The 23885-nt window shown below is 43.5% G+C and overlaps 1 protein-coding gene across 2 annotated transcripts in view; it reads right to left on the bottom strand.

Moving 5' to 3' along the window:
• Window positions 1-265: 265 nt before the first annotated feature.
• Window positions 266-23885, bottom strand: part of LOC127568698 (V-set domain-containing T-cell activation inhibitor 1-like) — a 46238-nt gene continuing 22618 nt past the window's right edge. For both annotated transcript variants that reach the window (XM_052012753.1, XM_052012754.1), the window contains exons 3-6: window positions 14082-14429; window positions 10472-10753; window positions 5694-5817; window positions 266-533 (exon numbers count right to left, since the gene is read on the bottom strand). In XM_052012753.1, the coding sequence (XP_051868713.1) occupies window positions 5723-5817; window positions 10472-10753; window positions 14082-14429 (725 nt within the window). In that variant the 3' untranslated portion in view covers window positions 266-533; window positions 5694-5722. The remainder of the gene's footprint in view (window positions 534-5693; window positions 5818-10471; window positions 10754-14081; window positions 14430-23885) is intronic.

Genomic DNA, 23885 nt, shown 5'->3' on the forward strand with positions numbered 1-23885 from the left:
TGCAAGCCATGTATGGCCCCTTGAAGTGAGTGATTCAATGGTATAAATAGACTGAGTGAATCTACGATTATTGTTTCAAAGGGAACAGTAATGTCACTGCTAAAACTACAGGCTGGTTATAAATTGAGAATTCAACAGTTGCCAGAAATCGATTTGCAGTGTCCCTGATTGTAAAAGTCAGTTTTTGCAGTGATACACAGGTTTACCATTGGAACACTTGACACACAGTGCTAGGACCACACTGTAAAGTGCAAAAACAAACCCATTAACATAGCACCAGTCTTTTATGTTTTTGTCTCTTTGCCGACAGCATCATTGCCTGTGCAGAGTTTAATACAGGAATTGCTGCTCTCAGGAAGGTTGAGTGCTGGAACTCAGTTGGCTCTGGTGTCAAAAGGGAAGAACGAGTCCTTGTTGTGTACAGAGTGGAGCCAAGTCCTTTTCACCCCCCTCAAGTTCGTCCTACATCCGCACCAGAGGTATCCGTTAACCAGCAGAATCTTCAGTGATACAGACAGTCACACAGGGGGAACCTGTCAACAAGAGCAGGGGTTAATACCATGCTGATGCAAGAGGAGGTTGGGAAATTGGAAGAATAAGATAAATGCTAGCTGTTGTTATAGTTTCAAGGGGCTGGAATACAAAGATTCCAACCGGATATTTCTGTGTAGACATTGGTCAGACCCAGCTAGAGTGACAGCACCACTTCAGGCAGGCGAGACCAGCCCCAAGTTCAGCTCAAGGATACAACAGTTGAATCTACAAACAAGCTGCTGGAGGAACTGAGTGGGTCAAGCTGCATCTGTGGGAGGAAAGGAATTGTTGATGTTTCAGGTTGAAGCCCAGTATGAGGACTGAGAATTGAAAGGCGAGGTGGCCAGTATATAGAGGGGAGCGGTGAGACAGGAGTATGAGGTGATTGGTGGACTACAGAGGAGTGTTAGGAGAAAGGTGCTGGAGGGAGATAAGCAGGAACAAAGGGCTATGCAAAGGTGGTGATAATAGGAACCATTAGAGGAGAAGCGAATAGCAGATGGCACCAGAACCAGAGGAGAGGGGGTGGGCAGCCTGTGGGTGAACGGAACCAGATTCCAGCATCTGCAGTCTCGTGTCTCCGGAATGGTTGAATGCTTTCCACCTCTTATCTGATGGGGCCGAGGTGAGGGATTCACAATAAGGGGCCATTGTAATCTGGCACTTCATTGGGGAATCCACAAAGGGTAGTGGGATCTGAAATCCTCAACTCTCCACCCTTTGCAGTTTAATCCAAGCAAGTGTGAGGTGTGACACTTTAGGTGGTCCAACGTAAGGACAAAGTACATACAGTTAATGGCAGGACCCTTAACAGCACTGATGTACAGAGGGACCTTGGGGTCCAAGTCCATAGCTCACTGAAAGTGCAATGCAGGTGGATAGGGCAGTGGCATGCTTGCCTACATTGGATAGAACAAAGGGAATATCTCTGATAAGGTGAGTCCAGATGGGTTAAGGGGGAACAGTTACATGTATGTCTTGCTTCTTGGGCTGTGTAATTTGTTAATAGCAAGGCTGTGGGACATGCCCAGCAGGTCAGACTATACAAATACAAAAAAACTGAACCAAGTTGGTAACAGGCAGAAGTGGTCAGTTCTGGTACAGAGACAGAAAGAGCAAGTTATCTAACATTGTAAAATTTGATACTGTCAAAGTCATTTATTTTCATATGCACAAGTACGTGTGCACAGGTGCAATGAAAAACTTACTTGCAGCAGCATCACAGAGACCAGGAGGCTGCAATGTGCCTAGACAGAACTGGAGCTGTTGCTGCCCAAGCTTGGACTGGGCTTGTAACAGTGCAGGAGGTCAGAGACTGAAAGCTCAGAGTAGCAATGGGATGATCATTAAAATGGCAGGCAACCAGAAGCTCAGGAGCAGACCCACAGACTGATCGCAGGTGCTCCCTAAAGCGAATCACCCAATCTGTGTTTGGTCTCTGCAGTGCAGAGGCAGCCACATTGTAGTACACAAGGTTGGAGGAAGTGAGGGCAAATCACTGCTTCACCTGGACAGACTGTTTATGATGGGATGGGAAGATGTGAAAGAACAGCTGTGGCATCTCCTACGGATGCATGGGGAAGTTCCATAGGTTGGGGAGTGGTTGGTAGAGGTACAAGAGTGGATCAGGGAGTCATCCCTTTGAAATGCTCAGGAGAATGTGTGTCTGATGGTGGAATCCTGTTGGAGAAATAATGAAGGATGAGCTGTGGGAATCGGGAGTTTGGTGGGATGGACGAACCATGGAAAACTCTGTCCAGTAGCGGTGGAGGAGAGAGCAGGGATGTGGCAATCAATGAAGTGCAGTTAAGGGCTCTCCCCATTATGGTTGAGGGGAAGCCATGGTTCAGAAAGGAGGGAGGAAGACATTTCAGAGATACCTGTTGCAAATGCAAAAGAGACAGAGGAACCAGATTGTTGCGCACAGGTCTTCCTCTTTTCTTCCCCCCGCCGAACTGTAGCTTCCCCCCTACAATGTGGTCAGAGCCCCGACTGAACCTCATCAATTTCCTGCACCTCTGCTCTCATTCCCTCTCCACCATGAAGAGCAAGAGCAGAGTTCACCTGCTCCTTACCTTCCATTCCATCAGCGTCCACATCCAACTAGTCATCTTTTGCAACTTCTGCCAGCTCCAAGATTCAACCAGTAAACACATTCCTTTTCCTTTCAGCATTCTCCCTTCAGAGTTCCCTGGTTCATCTTTCCAATCCCAATCATTCCCTATCATATGGCACTTTCCCATATAACAGAAAATTCAACACCTGTCATTTCACCCCTTCCTTTCCCACTATCTGGGGACCCACACAGTCCTTCCACCCGAAACAGCGATTCACTTACACTTATTCTAATCTAGTGTTCAGTGTTCACAATGTGATCGCTACACTGGAGGAACCGAACACACACTGGGTGATTGCGGAGTACCAGTGTTCAGTCTGCAGGAGTGACCCTGAGCTTCCAGTTACCTGTTTTAATTCTATCACATTCCCACTGACTTTTCTGTCTGTGGCCTCTTGCACTGTTACAGCAATCCCCAACGCAAGCTTGCAGAACAGCTCACCTTTCGCCTGGGCACTAGCAGCCTCCAGGATATGATATCAAATTCTCCGACTTTAGCTAACTCATTCTTCATTTCTGTCAGTTTGGTTCAGTTTTTTTTTTAAAATCGTATTCCTATAGTCTGGCCTGCTGCAATGTTCCACGGCCTCACTATTAACAACATATTAAACAGACAAAGCAGCATAATGTGGTTGTAAGTGCCCTCCTTAACCCATTTGGGCTCACCTTATCACAGAGATTCTTTGTTCTACCCATCCCTCCACAAACTTGTGACTGAAAATTAACTTGTTTTTGCTCTGTTCTGAAAGGGGCATGAACCCAAATGTTAATTATATCTTTTTCCACAATGCTGCCCGACCTGCTGAGTGTTTCCAGCATTTTCTATTTTATTTCAGATTTCCAGCATCTGCAGTTTTGTTTTTTGATTTTCAAGTAGTAGAATTAGTTCAGAGGGAGCTGAGAAACAGCAAGGGACAAAATTATTGGTCAGAACTGTATGCAGCACATTGAAGAAATCTGGAAATTAGAGGTGCATGTAATCAGGATAATACAATGATCATGGTGGGCTTTAGTCTAGAAAATTATTTAGTTTCATCTGAAACCAGAGTCTCAAATCTAAATAAAGCAAATTAGAGGTACAGGAAGAGAGAGTTGGCTAAAACATATTTAAAGAGTAATAAAGAAGCAATGGCTTATAATTGATATACAGCGAGGAAGTTATAAATATCCCTTTAATGCAAAGTAAACAGCCAAAAGGAAAAGTAGCGCAGCCATGGCCATCAAAAGATGTTAAGGATGGCATTAGAGCAAAGGAAAAAACTAAGTGTGAGGATTTGGAAAATTTCAGAATTCAATTAAGATATTGATAAAGAAAGGGAGAACCAGGAACAAAAACAGGCTGCAAAAGTTTTTAGATATGCAAAAGGGAAAAGATTAGAGAGCTAATGCGGTGCTTTACAGACTGCAGCAGAGGAAGCTATATTGGTGGATAAACAGAAAAGGGGAGCAATTTAACAAGTATTGAGTCTTCTTTGACAGAAGATGACATAGAAAGTTTTCCAGATGTAGTAGAAGACTATAATTCCAGAGAGAATGAGCAGCTTTATTTTATGGAGTCTATGTTGCTGCCAAGGCCAGCACTTATTGCTGATCTCTAATCATCCTGAGAAGGCAGTGGTGAGCCGCTGTAGTCCTTCTAGTGAAGGTGCTCCTGCAATGCTGTCGGATAGCAAATTCCTGAGTTACACCCAGCAATAAAACCAGTCATACTTTCCAAGTCAGGATGGTGTGCGACTTGGAGGGGAATCTGCAGGCAGTGGTGTTCCCATGCTCCTGTTGCCCTTGTCTGCCTTGGTGGTAGAGTATTTGGAAGGTGCTGGAGGCAAGTAACTGCAGTCCACTTTGTGCATGGTAGAACACTGTGGACCACTGTGCAGGCATTCTGGTGGTGCCAGCACCAGAATTCCAGACTGCAGAACAGATAGAGGGGTAGCAAATTTAACTCTACCAAGGAAGGAGGGAGAGAGCAAATAATTAGTTTGACATCAGTAGAAGGGAAAATGTTGGAATTATTGAAGGATCTGATAAATAGTGTACTTACAAAATAATAACAGAATTGCACAGAGTCGATGTGAGTTTATGAAAGTCATGTTTGAACTAATTTATTGATAGTTTTTTGATGTTGTAACAAGGGGAAAGTAGTTTGCATTGTTTATTTGGACTTTCAGAAGACTTCAGTAAGATGCCACACTGGAGATTATTAAATAGCATTAGAGTGCTGCTTATTGGTCTGGGCTGAGGATTGGATTGAAGAATAAACAGATCATTTTCAAATTGGGAATCTGTGACCACTGGGATGCTGCTGGGATGTGTGTCAAGGCCCAGCTTTTCATGATCTATTTCAGAGTCTTAGATGTTTTGCAGACAAAGTTAAATTTGAAGGTTCAGTATGCAATTAAGGTGGTGAATGGGTACATTGGCCTTTATTGTCTGAGGATTTCAGTCCACTAATAGAGACATCTTGCTCCAATTATACAGGGCCCTGATGTAATACAACTGAAATGTGTACCAATCTGGTTTCTCTCACAATAGAGGGAGGACAGCGAAGGTTCACCTGATTAATTCCTGGGATGGCATGTTTGTTGTAACAGGAAGGATTAAACAGATGGAACTAATAGTCTTAAGCTTATTTTTCCTAAGAGATGGTCTTGGGCTTGAAAATGGTGGATGTTCATACTTGGCCTAGCAGGACTGCCTACAACTAGGGGTCACAGGGTCAAAATAAGTTTAGCTCTTCAGGGCAGATTTAAATTTCTTTGACCAAAGTGAATCTTTGGAATTATACCCAGTCAGCTGTGAGGCTTGAATAGACTCTGATGGAGCATATTCAAGGCACATTGACAAATTTTTGGATATCACAGGAATCAAGTGATATGGGGTTAATGCAGGAAAGTGACATTCTGGTAAAAGATCAGCCATCATGGCAGAGTTGGCAAGATGGGCTGACAGGATTCCTCTCTTATGGTCTTATAATTGTACACCTGGGTTTGTGAAAGAAACCATGATCTGCTCAGACAGCATTCCTGGATGGTCTGATACTCACCACAGGACCCCAGTCGCTTTGCCCACTTGTTACCACCAACTCCAACAAACAGCCACAATCAGGACAAATGCACAGACGCTGGCACCAGTTGCACCAATCACCGTTCCCAACGGTAGCCTGTGAACTGTAAAACATTCAGACATTGCTTACCAGTATACTTGTCCTCCACACCTTGCAGTACAATACACACATCAACTTTATATGTTTACCTGTTTCAGCAACAGCAATAATTTCATTTCCCAGGAATTTTGGTACCAAGGATACTCATCCTGTTTTTGATCCTTCTATACCCTCAATGTCTAAACTCCTTCAGAATCTCTCTTCAACTATGTCTTCATATTCCAATTTTAATCACTATGTCTGTGCCTTCAGCTGTCAAGGCCTTAGACCATGGAATTCTTTGATCTAATCCTGTTTCCTTACTTCCTTCTGCTCTAAAGTAGAGCACCGACCAAGCTTCTTGCTACCTGTGCAGAAATCTTGAAATGGCAGAGTTTCAAATGCACCAACTTAGAAAATTTTACTCCACAAATTAACATTGGGCATCAGAAAGCAAAGAAAAAACAAAAACTATGGATGTTGGTTATGTGAAGTAAAAACAAAGTGGTGGAAACACACTGTCGGTCAGGCAGCAGCTATGGAGAAAGACAAATGTTTAATGCTTCAAACACATGATCTTTCATTAGAACTAGTCACCTATCTGAAGTGAAGACAGGAAACTGCAGATGCTGAAATCTGGAGCAAAAGAGTGGGTCAAGCAGCATCCATGGAGGGAAATGGACAGTCGACGTTTCGGGTTGAGACCCTTCATCTAGACAGTCTAGACTCGAAATGTCAACTGTATTTCCCTCCATCGATGCTGCCTGACCGGCTGAGTTCCTCCAGCACTCTGTTGCACCTGACATGTCAACTATGTTTTTTCCACTTCAGATGCTGCCTGACTTGCTGAGTACTCCAGCATCTTACTTTGAGCATCAGAAAGATTAATAAAAATTCACCGTCATATTCTTTGTGACATAGAAGGCAATTCAAACTTTTGAGCCTGTGCCAGTGGTTTCAGTGCAGTCCCATCAATCTCATTTCCCCATTTAGCTCCCTGCAACCTACTTTTCTCTCACACTTCCATCAACCCCACCCTAATTCTCCTGGCACCTACACTGGGGTAAATTAAAGTGACCATTACAGAGACTTGGCTGTTGCAAGGGTAAGAACGGCTACTGGATATTCCGTGGTTTAGATGTTTCAAAAGGGACAGGGATGGAGGTAAAAGAGGTGGGGGAGTGGCTTTGCTGATCAGGGACAATGTCACAACTGTAGAAAGGGAAGATGTCCTGGAGGAATCATCCACTGTGTCAGGAAAAGGAAGGGAGCAATCACTCTATTGGGAGTATCCTACAGATTCCCCCCAATAGCAGCAGAGACGCTGAGGAGCAGATCAGGAGGCAGATTTTGGAGAGGTGCAAAAATAACATGGTTTTATCATAGGTGATTTCAACTTCCCTAATATTGATTGGCATCTCCTTAGTGTAAAGGGGATAGATGGGACAGAGTTTGTTCGGTGTGTACAGGAAGGATTCCTGACACAGTATGTGGATAGGCCAACTAGAGGAGAGGCCATACTGGACCTGGTGCTAGGTAATGAGCCTGATCAGATCTCTGTGGGAGAGCATTTTGGAGACAGTGACCATAACTCCTTGACCTTTACCATAGCTTTGGAGAGGGATAGGAGCAGACGATATGGGAAAGTATTTAACTGGGGGAGGGGGAATTATGATACTATTAGGCATGAATTTGGGACCGTAAATTGGGAAAAGATGTTCTTGGGGAAGTGCACAGGGAAAATGTGGAGGTTGTTTAAGGAATACTTGCATGGGGCTCTGGATAGGTTTGTCCCACTGAGGCAGGGTAAGGATGGTAGAGTGAAGGAACCGTGGTTGACACGAGATGTAGAATATCTTGTCAAGAGGAAGAAAGAAGCTTACCTGAGGTTTAGAAAGCATGGATCAGACAGGGCTCTGGAGAGTTATGATAGCCAGGAGGGAGCTTAAGAATGGACTTAGGAGAGCTAGAAGGGGGCATCAGAAGGCCTTGGTGAGTAGAAATCCCCAACACGTTCTACATGTATGTGAAGAATAAGAGGATGACTAGAGTGAGGGTAGGACCTATCAGGGATAAAAGGGGAAACGTGCCTGGAGTCGGAAGAGGTAGGGGAGGTCCTGAATGAATACTTTGCTTCAGTATTCACCACAGAGAGAGACATTGACATTTGTGAGGATGGCGTACAACAGTCTGATATGCTAGGGCATGTCGATGTGAGGAAAGGGGATGTGCTGGAACTATTAAAAACATTAGGATAGATAAGTCACCAGGGCTGGATGGGATATATCCAAGGTTATTACGGGAAGCTAGGGAACAGATTGCTGCACCATTGGCGATGATCTTTGCATCCTCACTGGCCACAGGAGTAGTGCCAGATGATTGGAGGGTGGCAAATGTTGTTCCTTTGTTGAAGGGAGTAGGGATAACCCTGGGAATTACAGACCAGCGAGTCTTACTTCAGTGGTGGGCAAATTACTGGAGAAGGTTCATAGACAGGATTTATGGGCATTTGGAGAAGAATAGGCTGATTATGGACAGTCAGCATGGCTTTGTGAGGGGCAGGTCGTGCCTCACGAGCCTGATTAAGTTCTTTCAGGATGTGACGAAGCACAGTGATGAAGGTAGAGCAGTGGATGTGGTGTACATGGATTTTAGTAAGGCGTTTGATAAGGTTCCTCAAGGAAGGCTCATTCAGAAAGTCATGGGATCCAGGGAAACATGGCTGTGTAGATTCAGAATTGGCTCACCCACAGAAGACAGAGGGTGGTGGTAGATGGAGCATATTCTGCCTGGAGGTCGGTGACCAGTGGTGTTCTGCAGGGATCTGTACTGGGGCCCCTGCTCTTTGTGATTTTTAAAAATGATTTGCATGAGGATGTGGAAGGGTGGGTTAGTAAGTTTGCTGATGATACAAAGGTTGGTGTAGTGGGTAGTGTAGAAGGTTGCTGTAGATTACAACAGGATATTGATAGAATGCAGAGCTGGGCTGAGAAGTGGCAGATGGAGTTCAACCCGGATAAGTGTGAAGTGATACACTTCAGGAAATCCAATTTGAAGGCAGAATACAAGGTTATTGGCAGGACTCTTAGCAGCATGGAAGAACAGAGGGATCTTGGGGTCCACATCCATAGATCCCGCAAGGTTGCCACGCAGGTCGATAGGGTTGTTAAGGAGGGGTATGGAGTATTGGCCTTCATTAGTCAGGGTATCGAGTTCAACAGCCGCCAAGTGATGTTGCAGCTCTGTAGGACCCTGGTTAGACCATACTTGGAGTATTGTGTTCAGTTCTGGTCACCTCATTTTAGGAGGGATGTGGAAGAGAGCATGTCTTATGACTATAGGTTGAGTGAGCTAGGGCTTTTCTTTTTGGAGAGGAGGAGGATGAGAGGTGACGATAGAGGTGTACAAGATGATAAGAGGCATAGATCGAGTGGACAGTCAGAGACTTTTTCCCCCAGGGCAACAATGGCTAACACAAGGGGACATTTTAAGATGATTGGAGGAAGCTGTAAGGGGGATGTCAGGGGTACGTTTTCTTTTACACAGAGTGGTGGGTACGTGGAATGCATTGCCTGCAGAGATTGTGGGGGCATACATTACGGACATTTAAGAGACTCTGAGATAGCCCCCTATTTTTCTATCATTCATGTGTCTATGTGGGAGGGAAGGGGTTAGATAGATCTTAGAGCAGGATAAAATGTCAGCACAACATCGTGGGCTGAAGGGCCTGTACTGTGCTGCAGTGTTCTACGTTCTAATGACCAGCTCATCTTTTGTGATGTGGTTGGAAACAGGAGCACCAGGGAAAGCCCATGCAGTCATAGGGAAAACATACAAACTCCATATAGAGAGCACCTGAGACCAGGATCCAGCCTGGGTTGGTGGAACTGAGGTGGCAGCACATTCTTCCTCATTTCCTTGCAATGTTGCAAAATTCCAAACTTCAAGGAAGAGATGAGCAAAGAACTCCAACTATCTCAGGAATGTTATTCCTGTACCACAGGGGAGAAGCTGCAGGACACTGCCAGTCAGCAGAGAGCAGCCACTGCACACACAGGGATTGTGGAGAAGCATTTCACCTGTACACTTCCCAGGATCAGTTCTCTGAGCTTGTGCTCATCTAGCCAATTGCAGCTCCACAAACTGCAAGATCCAATGTAGCACACATTTAAATCAACTTCACTAAAATGGAATGATACCACAGTTCATGCTGGAAGTTGGCAACAGTTCTGCAAACACTTCACTCAAAGATACATATCTAAAGCTGTTGCCCAGCAGATGACAAAACTAATGACATTTCACAGAATCGTAGGACAGTGAAGAGCCATTCAGCCTATAAGCCAATGTTTTATTTTAAAGAGCTCTGCATTAGTACCATACCATACTGATTGAATAGCTCTTTATTTTTTGTTCCTTTCTACTGTTTATCCAATTCTCTTCTGAAACAAATTATTGAATCTTCTGCCACTGTCTTTCAGGAAGTGCATTCCAGATTGCAACAACTTGTTTTATTTGACAAATATTAAATTTACAGAAAATGATGCCCAAACCAGAGTTTAAACCGAAATACAGAACCCCATCTAACAAAGGCCAGATTTGTTGTGTACAGGCACCACTAGTCAGTGCAGCTGATGTTCTGTTCCATACACCTCAAATGGAACAGAGCAGACCATACTCACTCAAGGAAAAAGTCGACGATAATCCCTCATCCAATTGCTGGTCCCACATTGTGCACGTGTAGTTGCCGGTGGGCCAGTTCATCAGTTCTAGCGTGCTCTTCACACAGACACTGCCACCTGTGCAGTTAAAAAGCTCTGTGTGCGAGTGCCTGGTCAGATTCTCCCCTAGTCCATTTTCCCAGGTGACGCTGGGAGCTGGGTACCACCCGGAGGACTCGCAGACCAGCACCAACAGGCCCAGGTCATCACCAGACGAATGAATGACTGGCTGTGTGCCGAGAGCTGCAAGGCAAAAGTAAACAGTTTGAACTGAGCCAACACGACAGAAGAAATCTTACCTCATTGGATCTCCTTGTAACATTGGCAAGATTGTCCATCTGGATCAGCTTGTGAATCATCGACCAATTTTAGGCTTGTAGAGGAGAGAGGATGGTGAAGGGATTGAAAAGTGATGCAGCAGGTCTTGTTGAGGTTGAATGGGGTTCATGAATGGACTTTGTAAACAGTGGCATTGGATAACGTTGTTGAATGCTTACAACTTAATCTAACTCCGGGCTCCACATTTCAGGAAGGGGGTCAAGGCCTGGGAGGAAGATGCAGAGAAGATTTATTGTTTGAAGGTACAGCTATGCAGAGAAACTTAAGGGGTTATTCTCCTTGGAGCATAGAAAGACAAAGATTTAATTGGGGCATTCAAAATTGAGATGTTTCAAAAGAGCAGAAATAGAGAAATGTAACAAATTGAGGTGATCTTGAATGTGTTTCCTCAAGGGGCCATAGAAACAGATTTAGCAAGAATTTATCGGGAATTGGATAAAATCTTGATAAGGAGAAAATTTACAAATCTAAGGAAGTGGATTATAATGGAGAAGTGGGACTACAGGGCACTGATTAAGGGGCACAATGAGCTAAATGGTGGCCTAATCTGTTGTATCATTTTAATTAACTGATGTGCATGTAAGTGGCACTGATAAATATGTTAATTCAGATTGAATATTCTTCAAGTCATTTCTTTCTTTGTTCTGATAAAGGACGTCACATGCCAGAGATTTTCTGGTCAGGTTAAATTCCAAGAGATGTTAAAACATGGCAGTCTGAAGCAGCAGATCGAAGGCTAACCAAGAGACCAGCCTGCTGGATCTTCCATCGTCGCCCCTGGCAAAAGAATCTTGTTATGTATTCAGACTTCCGTTCCTTGCTCAATCCTGCTCTCTTGCCGCTCTCCCAGCCTCCTGTGTACATCGTTCGGGATATCAGCCTTGGCTGGGGACCAGCCCTTGCCCCAGAGCCAGTGCAGGACAGGAGCTGGCACAGAAAACAAACTCAGTACCCTTGCACTCCACAATATGAAGGACATACAACTACTTTCAATTCATTTTCAAGTCATTGATCTGTCACACATTAACAATTGAAAGGGAAACCAAATCTTTCAGCTACATCCTGCTATTGCTACAATTTGTCCACGCAGCCTGTTTGCATTTGCCAAAAGGCTGCCAACAACCAGCACCTGTCCCTAACCCCACCCACCTCTGAACAACCCAGTCCACTCAACAATGCCTTATCCCCTTCTCCTGAAATCAGTAACTTCCAATATCTAGCTCTCTTGTTCCTCCTACTCCCTTCACCCAATTTGGTTGAAAGTGCGAGGAAGGCACCCATTATGGAAGGGATGATCCAGCTACGGCTCGGAGGGCAGCACTCGTCTCCAAGCCCCCAATCCAGAGATTTGAGCACAAAATCCAGGCAGCCACCCCACTGAAGGAATGCTGCAACATCTGAGGTGCCATCTTTTGTTTGTAATTTTAAACGTGTTCTGCCTGTTCTCTTAAGGGCAAGGAGTTTACAAAGATCTAGTTTGTGAAGGGTTCAGAAAGTCTTCCATGTCGTGGGCCAATTCTACAACTCAATTCACCAGAACAGATGACCATGTGAGTAAAACAGTGCCTTTTATAGAATCTCGTGTGCAAATTAGCTGCTATGTTGCGTCCATTTCAAAGCTACATTACAGGGTCATGGGGTGGGGAGTTGGTGAGTGGGATGGGAAGGGTTGTGCTCCTAGCAAATGGCCCACGTCAACATTTTCTGAATGCGAAGTTGTATCAACTGCACATGCATCAACAAATGAGCGGGGGAAAAGAAAAATCACATGAATTACATAAGAGCAAATTTTTATTTTGTATCTCAAATTTTCTTTTAGTAGTGATTTGCAAATTTCCATTACCCAAACTGCCATTACACAGGAGTTGCCTTATTAGTTGTTCAGTAGAACTCCACACAAAACCCCTCTGACAAGGCTCTGCAGAAGCTCTAAATACTCCCTCTGGCTGGGGCGCTGGACTGCTCTGCTAACATTCACTGAGAACCGGAGTGCATCTCAACTCCACACTCCTTCTGGCTCTACATGCTGACAGGAAAATGCAAAGGCTGCCTGGTAACTACCTGGTACAAAGCTTGAAGCCTCTAATAACCCTGAACACAGCAGCTTCTTTTCTACACCCCCAAGAGTGGAAACATTAGGCCATTTGAAAAAAGCACTGAACCCATTTGCTTTCTGTGCTATGCAGTTAAGGATGTAAAAAAGCTACGCAGCTTCAACCCCAAGCTGAACCTCAACCAGAAGCCCCATCATCCAAGACCACCTCAGTCATATCACCATATATCTGCCCTTGCCTCTGTTGAGCAAACAGAATTATTTTTGTAAGTTCAGATACAAAAGCTTGCACCAATAGAAAGTGGCTACAAAGGTACCAGATTTCCATAAAATCCCAACTGGCCCACTGGTGATAAGTACTGGAAACTTTGCTTTCTTACTTGTCCTGGGACAGTACATGACCCCAGACCCTCTACAACATGACCCATTTGTTTCTGCCTCTGAAGCATCCCAGTTATCACCCCGTCTCTGGGCAACCAGGGCAATGGACTTGGATGCTTACCCTGCCAACGATAACCAAATCTGAGGAACAGAGGCAATAATACAAACCATTTTACTCAGAGAGCAACCATGCTCTCACTTCCGGTGTTAAACAGGGACCATTTTATTTTTCGTTGATCAAATCTGTACCTTACGTTAATCAACAAGAGGGTACGGATCATACTTTTAATCAGCTCAACCAGACGACAGACACAACGCATTCCGAGGCACAAGGCATGGCATAGGTTTTAAATTACCTTGTCCAGATGGGAGAAGCAGTACTTCCAGGTGAAAGTACTCATCTCCAGATCCCTTCTGCTTTTATAAAGCACTGATGAATAAGAAGTCAGCAATGTGGCACATTGTGTTAGGGCTCTGACATACGACCACAAGTAATAGCAAAGAGTCTCAGGCCATGATCCCAATCCCACACACGATTTTCTGGACTTGCTGGGCCACTGTGGAAAGATACTGGGCGCAGATTGAGGGAAGGAACACAAACAAAGCCCAGGACAGGATTTAATTTTGATTTTATATACATATATAGATATATCTAAAAAAAAGCTTTCAGTTTAGTATCCAAGTTTAAACACAGCTTTGCTCCAATCATGATCAGACTGACACCTGTACAAGAGTTTTTGAAAGAAGCAATTAATTCATTTTCTTTTAGACAGTGAAACAAGAGTCTCCCTTCCTTACCTCGGATACTGAGGAAGACTTGTGCATCAGTGCTTTGAGATCGGCTGGAGACGTGGAGTTTATAGATTCCTGTGTCCGACAGAGACATGTTCCTCAGTCTCAGGGACAAGTTCCCTTCAGGGATCTCGTTGGCGAAGACCTCCGCACGGTTGCGGTAGCTGGGATCTTGCTCTGTCTGGTTGCCTTGGCTCCTCGAGTAATTGTAGACAATCCCCATAGTATCTGCCTTCTTCCAAACAAAAGCCACACTGCCAACCTTATTCCCAGAGTAAAATCGGCACTGGATGACATCATCATCTCCAGCCTTGGCTGTGACTTTCTCCTCCTTGCACTTCACCTTGAAGCGACCTATAAATGTAATATCCAAGAGCAGGTTAAATTGATCACCATCACGAATGGAAAGCTCTACACAATACCCCCTGTTAGGTTATAATACACTTCATCCCATAACATGATCAGAACCCTGGAAGAGCTCTACCATTTTGTCACTGATGTTCACCGCCTTTTCACTCTCGGAAAACTGGATGATGTACAGGTGTCCTTTCAAGTTTTGGCAAAAAAGTTGGAACAGCTCAGACTGAAGGACTATTGCTGCTCGCTTCAAGATTCCTCCATCAATGAAATCAGGGCAGATCCTAGTTAACATTTCACCACTGTCTCAGTGTTGATTCTCAAAGATCCATCCACTTCACATGGATTCCCCAGAAGTGTCTGAAATATTTATTTTCCAAGAATCTATGCATTTCACTTTTGAAAATGTATTGTGGGTGCCAATTGCACTTTGGCTACAGATAGGTAATTCAAAGGAAACATGACACGGCTGAGACACAAACACAGATATAGACCTGACAGGATCCTACACAATTAAAGGTTCATTTCCCAGTTCTTACGAAGGGCTTTGATCTTAAACATCAACTCAGTTTCTCAGATACTGCCCAACCTGTTGAGCGTTTCCAGAATTTTCTGTTTGAGAGATTTATTAGTGACTAGTTGCACCATTAGGTTTTAAAACCTGATACCAGAATCAGTAAACTATCATTGTGAAAAATATGAAAGGTGCATGAAAAAATGCAAAAGTGTCCCTTCTGCATGAAAGCAACTATGGGCAACCAAGTAGGTCAGAGGCATTTAGACTGAGAAAGAAAAAGCTTAAATAAACGCATGGAAAGGTTAAAATGGTTTCAAGAAAAGTTAAGGAAATTATTGATGTATTAGTCTTAATTTTCCAAAGATTGTTCATGCAAGATATATGGCAGAACAGAGGCACAAGATCAGCTATCTAATTGAATGCCACAGCACATTCAAGAGAAATGAAACCTAACCTACACTGCCATTTAATAACAGTGAACTGATATGTTGAAACGCAAAGAACTACAAATGTTGGAAATCTGAAATATAAAAAAAATGCTGGAAATACCCAGCCAATGTAGAAAGAAAATCTGAGTTATCATTTCATGTCGATGACCATTCATTAAAATTGGAGAAAGTTAGGGAGCAAAGAATCTTCAATTCAGAGACAGAGGAAGGGTGAAAGAGAACAAAGCGAATGCTTGTGATCAAGGTGGTGAGCAAGAGGGACTAAAGGAAACAAATGGTGGCAGTGCCAGCTAAGAGCTAGCCAGGCAAGGAATAGAAAGATAGTACAGTTGAATGTGTGGCTTAGGAGTTGTTTCAAGGAGGAGTTGTTTCAGGTACATGGATCATTGGGCTCTCTTCCAGGGCAGGTAGAATCTGTACAAGTAGTACAGGTTGCACCTAAACAGGAGGGGCACCAATATCCTTGCAGGGAGGTCTGCTGGTACCACTCAGGAGGGTCTAACCTAACCTGGCACATGGCTGGGGACCACAGCAGGTCAACTAGTGGAGAGACTGAGGGGGAAGGCTTAGTTCAAGTAAACTTGATAGGAAAGACTGGCATGGCCAAGTTAATGAACACGGTGGGATTGATGGGATCAAAACTTTATTTCAGTGCAATGAGTATTACAGGTAAGGCAGATGAACTCAGAGCCTGGATAGTGCATGGAACTGTGATGTTGTGGCCATTATATAAAGACTTGCTTGAGAGAGGAGCAGGACTGGCAGCTCAGTGTTCCAGACATGATAGACAGGGATTCCAAAGAAGTTGGGGAGTTGCACCACAGATCAGGGGGAACATTACAGCTGCACTCAGAGGACACAACGGGAAGGCTCATCCACTGAGGCAATATGGATAGAGATTAAAAATAAGAGGTGCTGTCGCTATGGCAGGTTATACTGTAGACCTCCCAACAACCAGCAGGAGATACAGAAACAGATATGTAGGTAGATCATGGAAAGATGTAAAAGCAGCAGTGTTGTTGTAGTGGGTGACTTTATCTTCCCCAGTATTAACTGTGACTTCCTTAGTGCAAGAGGCTTAGACAGGCAGAATTTGATAGGCGCATCCAAGAGGGTTTCTTGAAACAGTATGTGGATTGTCCAACTAGAGGAGGGACCATACAGGACTACTGGGAAACAAGCCTGGCCAGGTGACTTGCATTTCAGTGGGAGAGCATTTTGGGAACAGTGATCACAACTCCTTATGTTTTAAGATAGCAATGAAAAAGACCAAGTCTGGATGTAGAAAGAAGTATTAAATTGGGGCAGGGCAAATTAAAACATTAGGCAGAAGCTAGGGAGAATAAATTGGGAGGAAATGTTATTGGGCATTTCCACATCTGACATGTGGAGGCTGCTTAAAGACCAGCTGATCAGAGCTCAGGACTGGCATGTTCCAGTAAGGAGGAAGGACAAGGACAGTAAGACAGGGGAACCTTGGATGACAAGAGAAGTTGTAAATTAAGTCAAAAAGAAAAAGGAAGCAGACACAAGGTTAAGGAGACTGAAATTGGACAGGTCCTCTGAGGAATATAAAGAAAGCAAGAAAGAACAAGCAGAGAATTAGGAAGGCCATTAAATGACCTTGGCAAGTAGCATTAAAGAAAAACCCTGGGGCTTTTATACATACATAAAAACAAGGGGATAACTCAGAAGTGGGTAGGACCATTCAAGGATAAAGGAGGGAATTTATGCTTGGAGTCAGAGGATGTAGGGGTGAGGTATACTAATATGCTAGAGCATTTTCAGATCAAGATGGTGGTGGTGTTGGGTCTCTTGAAGGGCATTAAGGTCGATGTCCCCAGGACCTGACAGAATCTATCCCTGGTTATTGAGAGAGGCAAGAGAGGAGATTACTGGGGTCTTGACAGAGATCCTTGTATCCTCTCTAGTCACCAGCGAGGTCCCAGAGGACTGGAGAGTAGTAAATGTTTTTCCGTTGATCAAGAAGGGGAATACAGATAATTCACCAAATTATAGGTCAGTGAGGAAGTGATGAAGATGAATAACGAGGGCAGGGCAGTGGATGTATAAATGGACTTTAGGGAAGTATCTGAATTGTATGTAATTCTGGTCGCCACATTATAGCAAGGATTTGGAGGGGGTGCAGAAGAGAGTATCAGGTATAAGGAGAAGTTGAACAAATTTGTGTTGTTACCTCTGGAGCGTCAGAGGCCGAGGGGAGACCTGATAAAAATATATAAAGTTATGAGAGGCATAGACAGAGTAGATAGCCATTCTTTTTCCCCAAGTTGGAAATGTCAAATACAGGAGGGCATAGCTCTAAACTGACAGAGGGGAAGTTTAAAGGAGATTTACAAAACAATTTTTTTTTCCAGAAAGAGTGGTAGGTGCCTGGAATATGCCACCTAGGGAAGTGATAGAAGCAGATTAGGGGGTATTTAGACAGACAAGAACAGGCAGGGAATAGAAGGATATAGACAATGTGCAGGCAGATGGGATAAGTTTAACTTGACATCATGGTTAGCAGAGACATTATGGGACGAAGGGCCAATTCCTGCACTGTACTGTTTTATGTTCAATCCTCCTCTCTTGGCTAGTACCAAGATCATGCGTGTCATTCAGTCTCTTCCAAAACATTCCCATCGTTCGCCCCACTCCTCCCTCTTCTCAGTAATGTAAAGCCTTCCCTGGGACTGATATGTTACTTGAAGAAAAACTGTGATGCTGGAGGAACTCAACAGGCCAGGCAGCATCCGTGGAGAAAAGCAGGTGGTCAACGTTTCAGGTCAGAACCCTTTTTCTCCACAGATGCTGCCTGGCCTGCTGAGTTCCTTCAGCATCATGGTGTTTTTCATCTAGATTCCAGCATCTGCAGTCTTTTGTTCCTCTGATATGTTACTTGGCCAGAATAATTGATAGAAATACTGCAAAGTCAAGCACAGCAAACTCTCCTTTACCCAGTATTTATGCATCTGGAATCCTCATTCAACTGGCAAAAATTTCTAAGAATATTAAACGATAAACTCAAAATGAATTTTAGTGATATGCAAAATAAGGAGCAAAAAACTGCGTGTGCACATGGAGAAATTGTTGACATTTCAGGTGGAGACCCTGCATTAAACCTCCAGCATCTGAAGTCTCTCATATCTCCATTATGCAACTGTGAGAAGACAGTTTATTTACATTTACACACAAGTGCAGTGCAGTTGTATGCTGATTAACATCACCATCCGCTGAAAATTTGGCACCTCATGGAGTCATTCAATTGATTTAATTTTGCTGTATTTTACATTCATACTGTTTAGCCTTAAATATAGAATTTGTGTTAAACACTTATTTGAAAGGGTAAGGAAATATATAGTAATGAACTGACCTGTATGATCGGTATGCAAGACAAGTTTTTCACTGTACCTCGGTACAAGTGACAATAATAAACCAATACCAATGCGCAGTAATGTTTTTCTTGAGTTAGTCAATTATCTGGTTTTCAAAATATAGTTAGGTGTGGGTGGATTTGATTTAATCTGATCTTCCTTTAGTGGGAATGGCTGTCTTTCCCACAGATAGCCCAGCATCAGTTGGTAACAGGCCACCTTCTCCAAAGGAGGTCTGAACCAGGTAGCATTTACATGTGATTGTCATAGACTTGCTTGTCCCAATACTCCTTCCATTGGGCCTCATTGTTAAATGATGTTGTGTAGCGCCATTGATTAGTTGTGGTCATGGTGGCTCAAGGGTTTCTTGAATTTACAGTGGGCATGATGACAACACACCTCCAGTGCTCCTGTGAAGCTATTTCTCCCATGTCCACAGCACCAAGAACTCCCAACAAATAACAACTCGCCACCCCTTCCCCAATCTGGCTCCATCTGCCCATCATCACCTGGATCTATCACCTGCCAGCCCCTGCATCACCCTTCCCCCTTTATATAAGCTATCTCCCCTCTACACTGTGTCCTGACATAGGGTCTCAAGCCAAAACGCCAACCATCTTCCCCCCACCCCCCAACCAAAAAACAGGTCTGACCCACCAGGTTCCTCCAGCAGTTTGGTTTTTTGCTCCAGATTACAGCATCTGCAGTCTGTGTTTTATCAACTGGCCACAGGGGCCCATAGAAATGATGCCCCAGTAAGATCAAGAACAAAACTGGGTCTTCTGATGAACTACTAACCACCTTCCTGCTGGAGACAGAAGACCACATTGGGAAGTACATTAGTTTGTGACTGAGGCCTGAAACACATCCACTGTAGATTTGGAAATCACATGACTAAGTAAAGCAGATCCAGTCAATTTTTTTCTAATCATTTGTGTACTCTCCAAGTCACCATTAGATGAACACACTACCATGCAACATTGAAAATGTTTGCGGAAAAAGATGAGGCTAAACCAAGATGACCCTCAAAGGGCAAATCTGACCAATTACAAAGAACAGTCCCAGCAAGAAGCAGACAAGGTCTGATGGCAGAGAACTTTGGGAGTCTGCCATCCCGAACTACCACATTTCATACATCTGGTGACACAGCTGTACATACAATGCTCTCAGAACCTCAACCACCCTAGGGTCCAAGCTTGAACTGCTTGGATAAACTATAAATGCTATCTATATGAATTTCTCATTTGGGGGAGATTCTTGTTCATTTTGTTTTTCAAAAAATTGTATTATGGATTGTGGGCATCACTAGCAAGGCCAGCATTTATTGCACATTCCCAATGGCCCTCCAGAAAGTGGAGGTAAGTTGTACTGATTTGCTGCGGCCTGCTGTTGAAGGTACTCCCACAGTGATGCTGGACCAGAAATTCCAAGGTTTAGGCCAAGCAATGAAGAAACAATTCCAAGACCATAAAACATAGGAGCAGAAGTTGTGGAGGGGAACATAGAAATGGTGTTCCCAGCTGCCTTTTTCCTTCTAGGTGATAGGAGGTTGTAGGTTTTGGGGGTGCTGTAGGAGAGGTCTGGGTGAATAACTGCATTGCATTTTGTAAAAGGCACATTTTGTAGTCACATTGAGACAGTGGTGGAGAAAGTAGATATTTAGTGTGAGGATAGTAAGCTAATCAAGCAGGTTGGTTTGTTCTGGAAGGCAACAAGCTTCTTGAATATTGGAGCTTCACTCAAAGCAAGTGGAGAGCATTTCTTCGGATACATGTCACTTTGGGCTGATGGATGCTTAAAATGTTTTGGGGTGTCAAGAGGCAAGTTACTTGCTGCAAAACACAGCCTCTGCCCAGCCCTAATTTTCCTGACCAAAAAGGAAACACCAAAAGATTATTCAACAGGGTAATTCTCAAATTTGGCCTCTAACCTATACCATAGGACCATAGAACAATACAGCACAATGCAGGCCCTTCAGCCCATCATGTTGTGCCACCCTTCAAACAACACCTAAGACTATTGAACCCCTTCCTCCCACATATCCCTCTAACTTGAATTCCTCCATATGCTTATCTAACAATCTCTTGAACTTGTCCAATGTATCAGCCACCACCACCACCCCAGGCAGTGCATTCCATGCGCCAACCACTCTCTGGGTGAAGAACCTCCCTCCGACATCACCCTTGAACTTCCCACCCAATACCTGAAAGCCGTCCCCTTGTTTTGAGCATTGGTACCCTGGGAAAGAGGCGCTGGCTGTCAACTATCTATTCCTCTCAATATCTTGTATACCTCTATCATGTCTCCCCTCATCCTCCTTCTCTCCAATGAGAACAGCTCCAGCTCCTTTAGTCTCTCCTCATAATCTATACTCTCTAATCCAGGCCGCATCCTGGTAAATCTCCTCTGCACCCTTTCCAAAGCCTCCACATCCTTCCTATAATGAGGCGACCAGAACTGCACACAGTACTCCAAGTGTGGCCTAACTAGAGTTTTGTAAAGCTGCATCATCACTTTGCGGCTCTTAAACTCAATCCCCTGACTTATACGCAGCTTGTGCAATGCAATGTCCAAAATCAATCATGGACAGGAACCTTTGTTCATCATCCCTCCCCCCCCCCCCCCCTTCCTAGATTTAGACAGACCCAATTTCAAAGCTTTCCACAGACAGGTTCATTTAATTCATGAACCCCTTTATGTACCTCATATGGTTGGCCCCAGCAGATGCAAATGAAGATCACCCCTCCAAAGAGGACACTTCTTTCAGAACTATTCCAAACCTCTAATACCCAAATAGAAAAACAAACCAGAGAATAAAAGAAAAGCACAAGTAAACTGGAGATCCCTGGCAAGAAATGGAAGGGCTGAAGTTTCAACTCAGTCAGACATCAGTGAACCTGACTCAAACTCCCAAGTGTTTCCATTTTGTAATATATGGTACAGCACATTGCACCATGTTGTGTCAAGAAGATCAAGAAGTTCTAGAGAAACAAAAGGACTGCAGATGCTGGAATCTGGATGAAAAACACAATGCTTGAGGAACTCAGCAGGCCAGGCAACATCCATGGGAGAAAAGCAGGCTGTCAACATTTTGGGTCAGGACCCTTCTGCAGGAAGAAAGATCAGGAAGTTCCATTATCATGCTGTAGATGAAATTACCTTGGCATAGTGACTAAGTGGGATCGGTCATTAGCCTTCCATTGTTATTCACAGATTGATCTAATGATCCAAGCCTTGACTAAAAATATTAGTTAAAGATATCTGCTGTTTGATGGAACCAGTGTTGCTATGTTTGTATGCTTGTCTGGTAGTCAAACAGGTGAGCCTGGCACAGACCAGAACAGAGCACGATATTTATCAAGCTTTATCAACTCTGGACTATGACTTCATATCAACTGGCTGTAACATGAAGGATGAATAGCATGAATCAGTTTCAAACAGGTAAACAAAATCCTGACAGCAAGGTGCTGCAGCAAGGGATAGAAAAGTAATTAAACAAAACAGGGAAGGAAAAAGAAATCCCTTATAAGAACCAATGTTATGGGAACAAATGCAACAGAAAACTTCAGAATTGAGCGTATGTAAAGGAGAAATAAAACAGACAATATATTATTACTGAAACAAAGTTCAGTTGATACTGTAGATCAGACAGTGCATGCAGGAACAAAAACAGAATTAATACTTCAGGTTGATGACCTTACATCAAATGAGCCAGTTCCTGATATACTGGATGGGTGAGAAATCTGAAAGTATGAGTCAGAATGTGCGAAGCTGGAAAATGTTGCTGTTCCTCAAGTTTAAGCTAGACTTTGTCACAACAGTGCAAGAGGTCAAAGACAGATGTCAGAGTAAAATTGAACTGTAGAATCAAGGTTCTGATGAATTAATTTACGATATTAACTCAGTTTTCCCTCTCTTCACAGATGTTGCCTAACCTGTTCAATGTTTTGGTTTTCCAGCCATTTGTACTGCACAGATTCTGCATTATTTCCGCCTCTGTCTTTTGTTCCTTCATTTATCTCCTATTTACATCTCCAGAAGGCAGATAATCAGCAACCACCAGATCTTCAGCAAGCTCTCTCAGCAGTCACCCACCACCACCTGTGTCATTCCATCTCTCTTGACCTCCACGCATCACAGAACTTTGATTTCTCCTCTCCTCTACATGTGATATTGAATTTCTCAGTCCTGATGAAAGGTTATCAGTCTGAAGGAAACCCATGTGAGCACAGAGAACATGCAAAATCCCCATAGACAGCACCCAAGGTTGGGGTTGAACCTGGATCTCCAGTGCTGCAAGGCAGCAGCTCTACTCGCTGGTTAAGGATTAAGGGAGTTAAGGTACAAATATTAATTTGATTTCTCACTCCCAGAAGGTTTCTGACACATCGCAGTTTTAGCATTATTTTCATTTCAAATTAGCATCTGCATTTTTTTTTGCTTTCCAAATCTACCAATAGTATTGAATAAAGCAAGACATTTACCAATGTAGTTCAAATGAGCAAATGGACAGCATTCACTGTGGCAAAATTCTACAATTATACGCACAGATGGCATTCAATCTGCCCATAATGTACCAGGTCTCTGAAAGAACTGTCCGAACTGGATAGCCATTTGAGGAGAGCGCAGAGGTGACAGAATTGCTTGACATGGAGTCGAGCCTCAATTGATGGGCTGAATGGCATCATTCTGTACCATCAAGATTAATGATTCTAGACACTCCCTGTTCACACTCCATAGCCCTGTAAGTGCTCAAAAAATTATTTGTATTACAGTATACTAAAAGTATTAATTGTTTGTCTGGACAGCAACAACAGAAAACAAAAATTGGGCCTGGAAATTTATTTTGTCCAGTTTAACAATATTATGACCACTGATTACTTTGCACCAAGATGGACATTATTTTTATTGTTCCAGTTGTGTTCTTTCTTGTAAAAATTGTGTACAATTTGTTTCTCTTGTGAATGCTGCTTACATGATGTTATGTGCCTGTGGTGCTGCTGCAAGTTTTTCATTGCACCTGTGCACATGACAATAAATTCGACTGACTTTAGATAACCTGGTAAGGTGTCCAATGAGCACGAATATACAACACTGAATATGACATCTA

Source organism: Pristis pectinata, chromosome 3 (genome assembly GCF_009764475.1).
Source record: "Pristis pectinata isolate sPriPec2 chromosome 3, sPriPec2.1.pri, whole genome shotgun sequence".
In the NCBI taxonomy this organism is placed as follows: Eukaryota; Metazoa; Chordata; class Chondrichthyes; order Rhinopristiformes; family Pristidae; genus Pristis; species Pristis pectinata.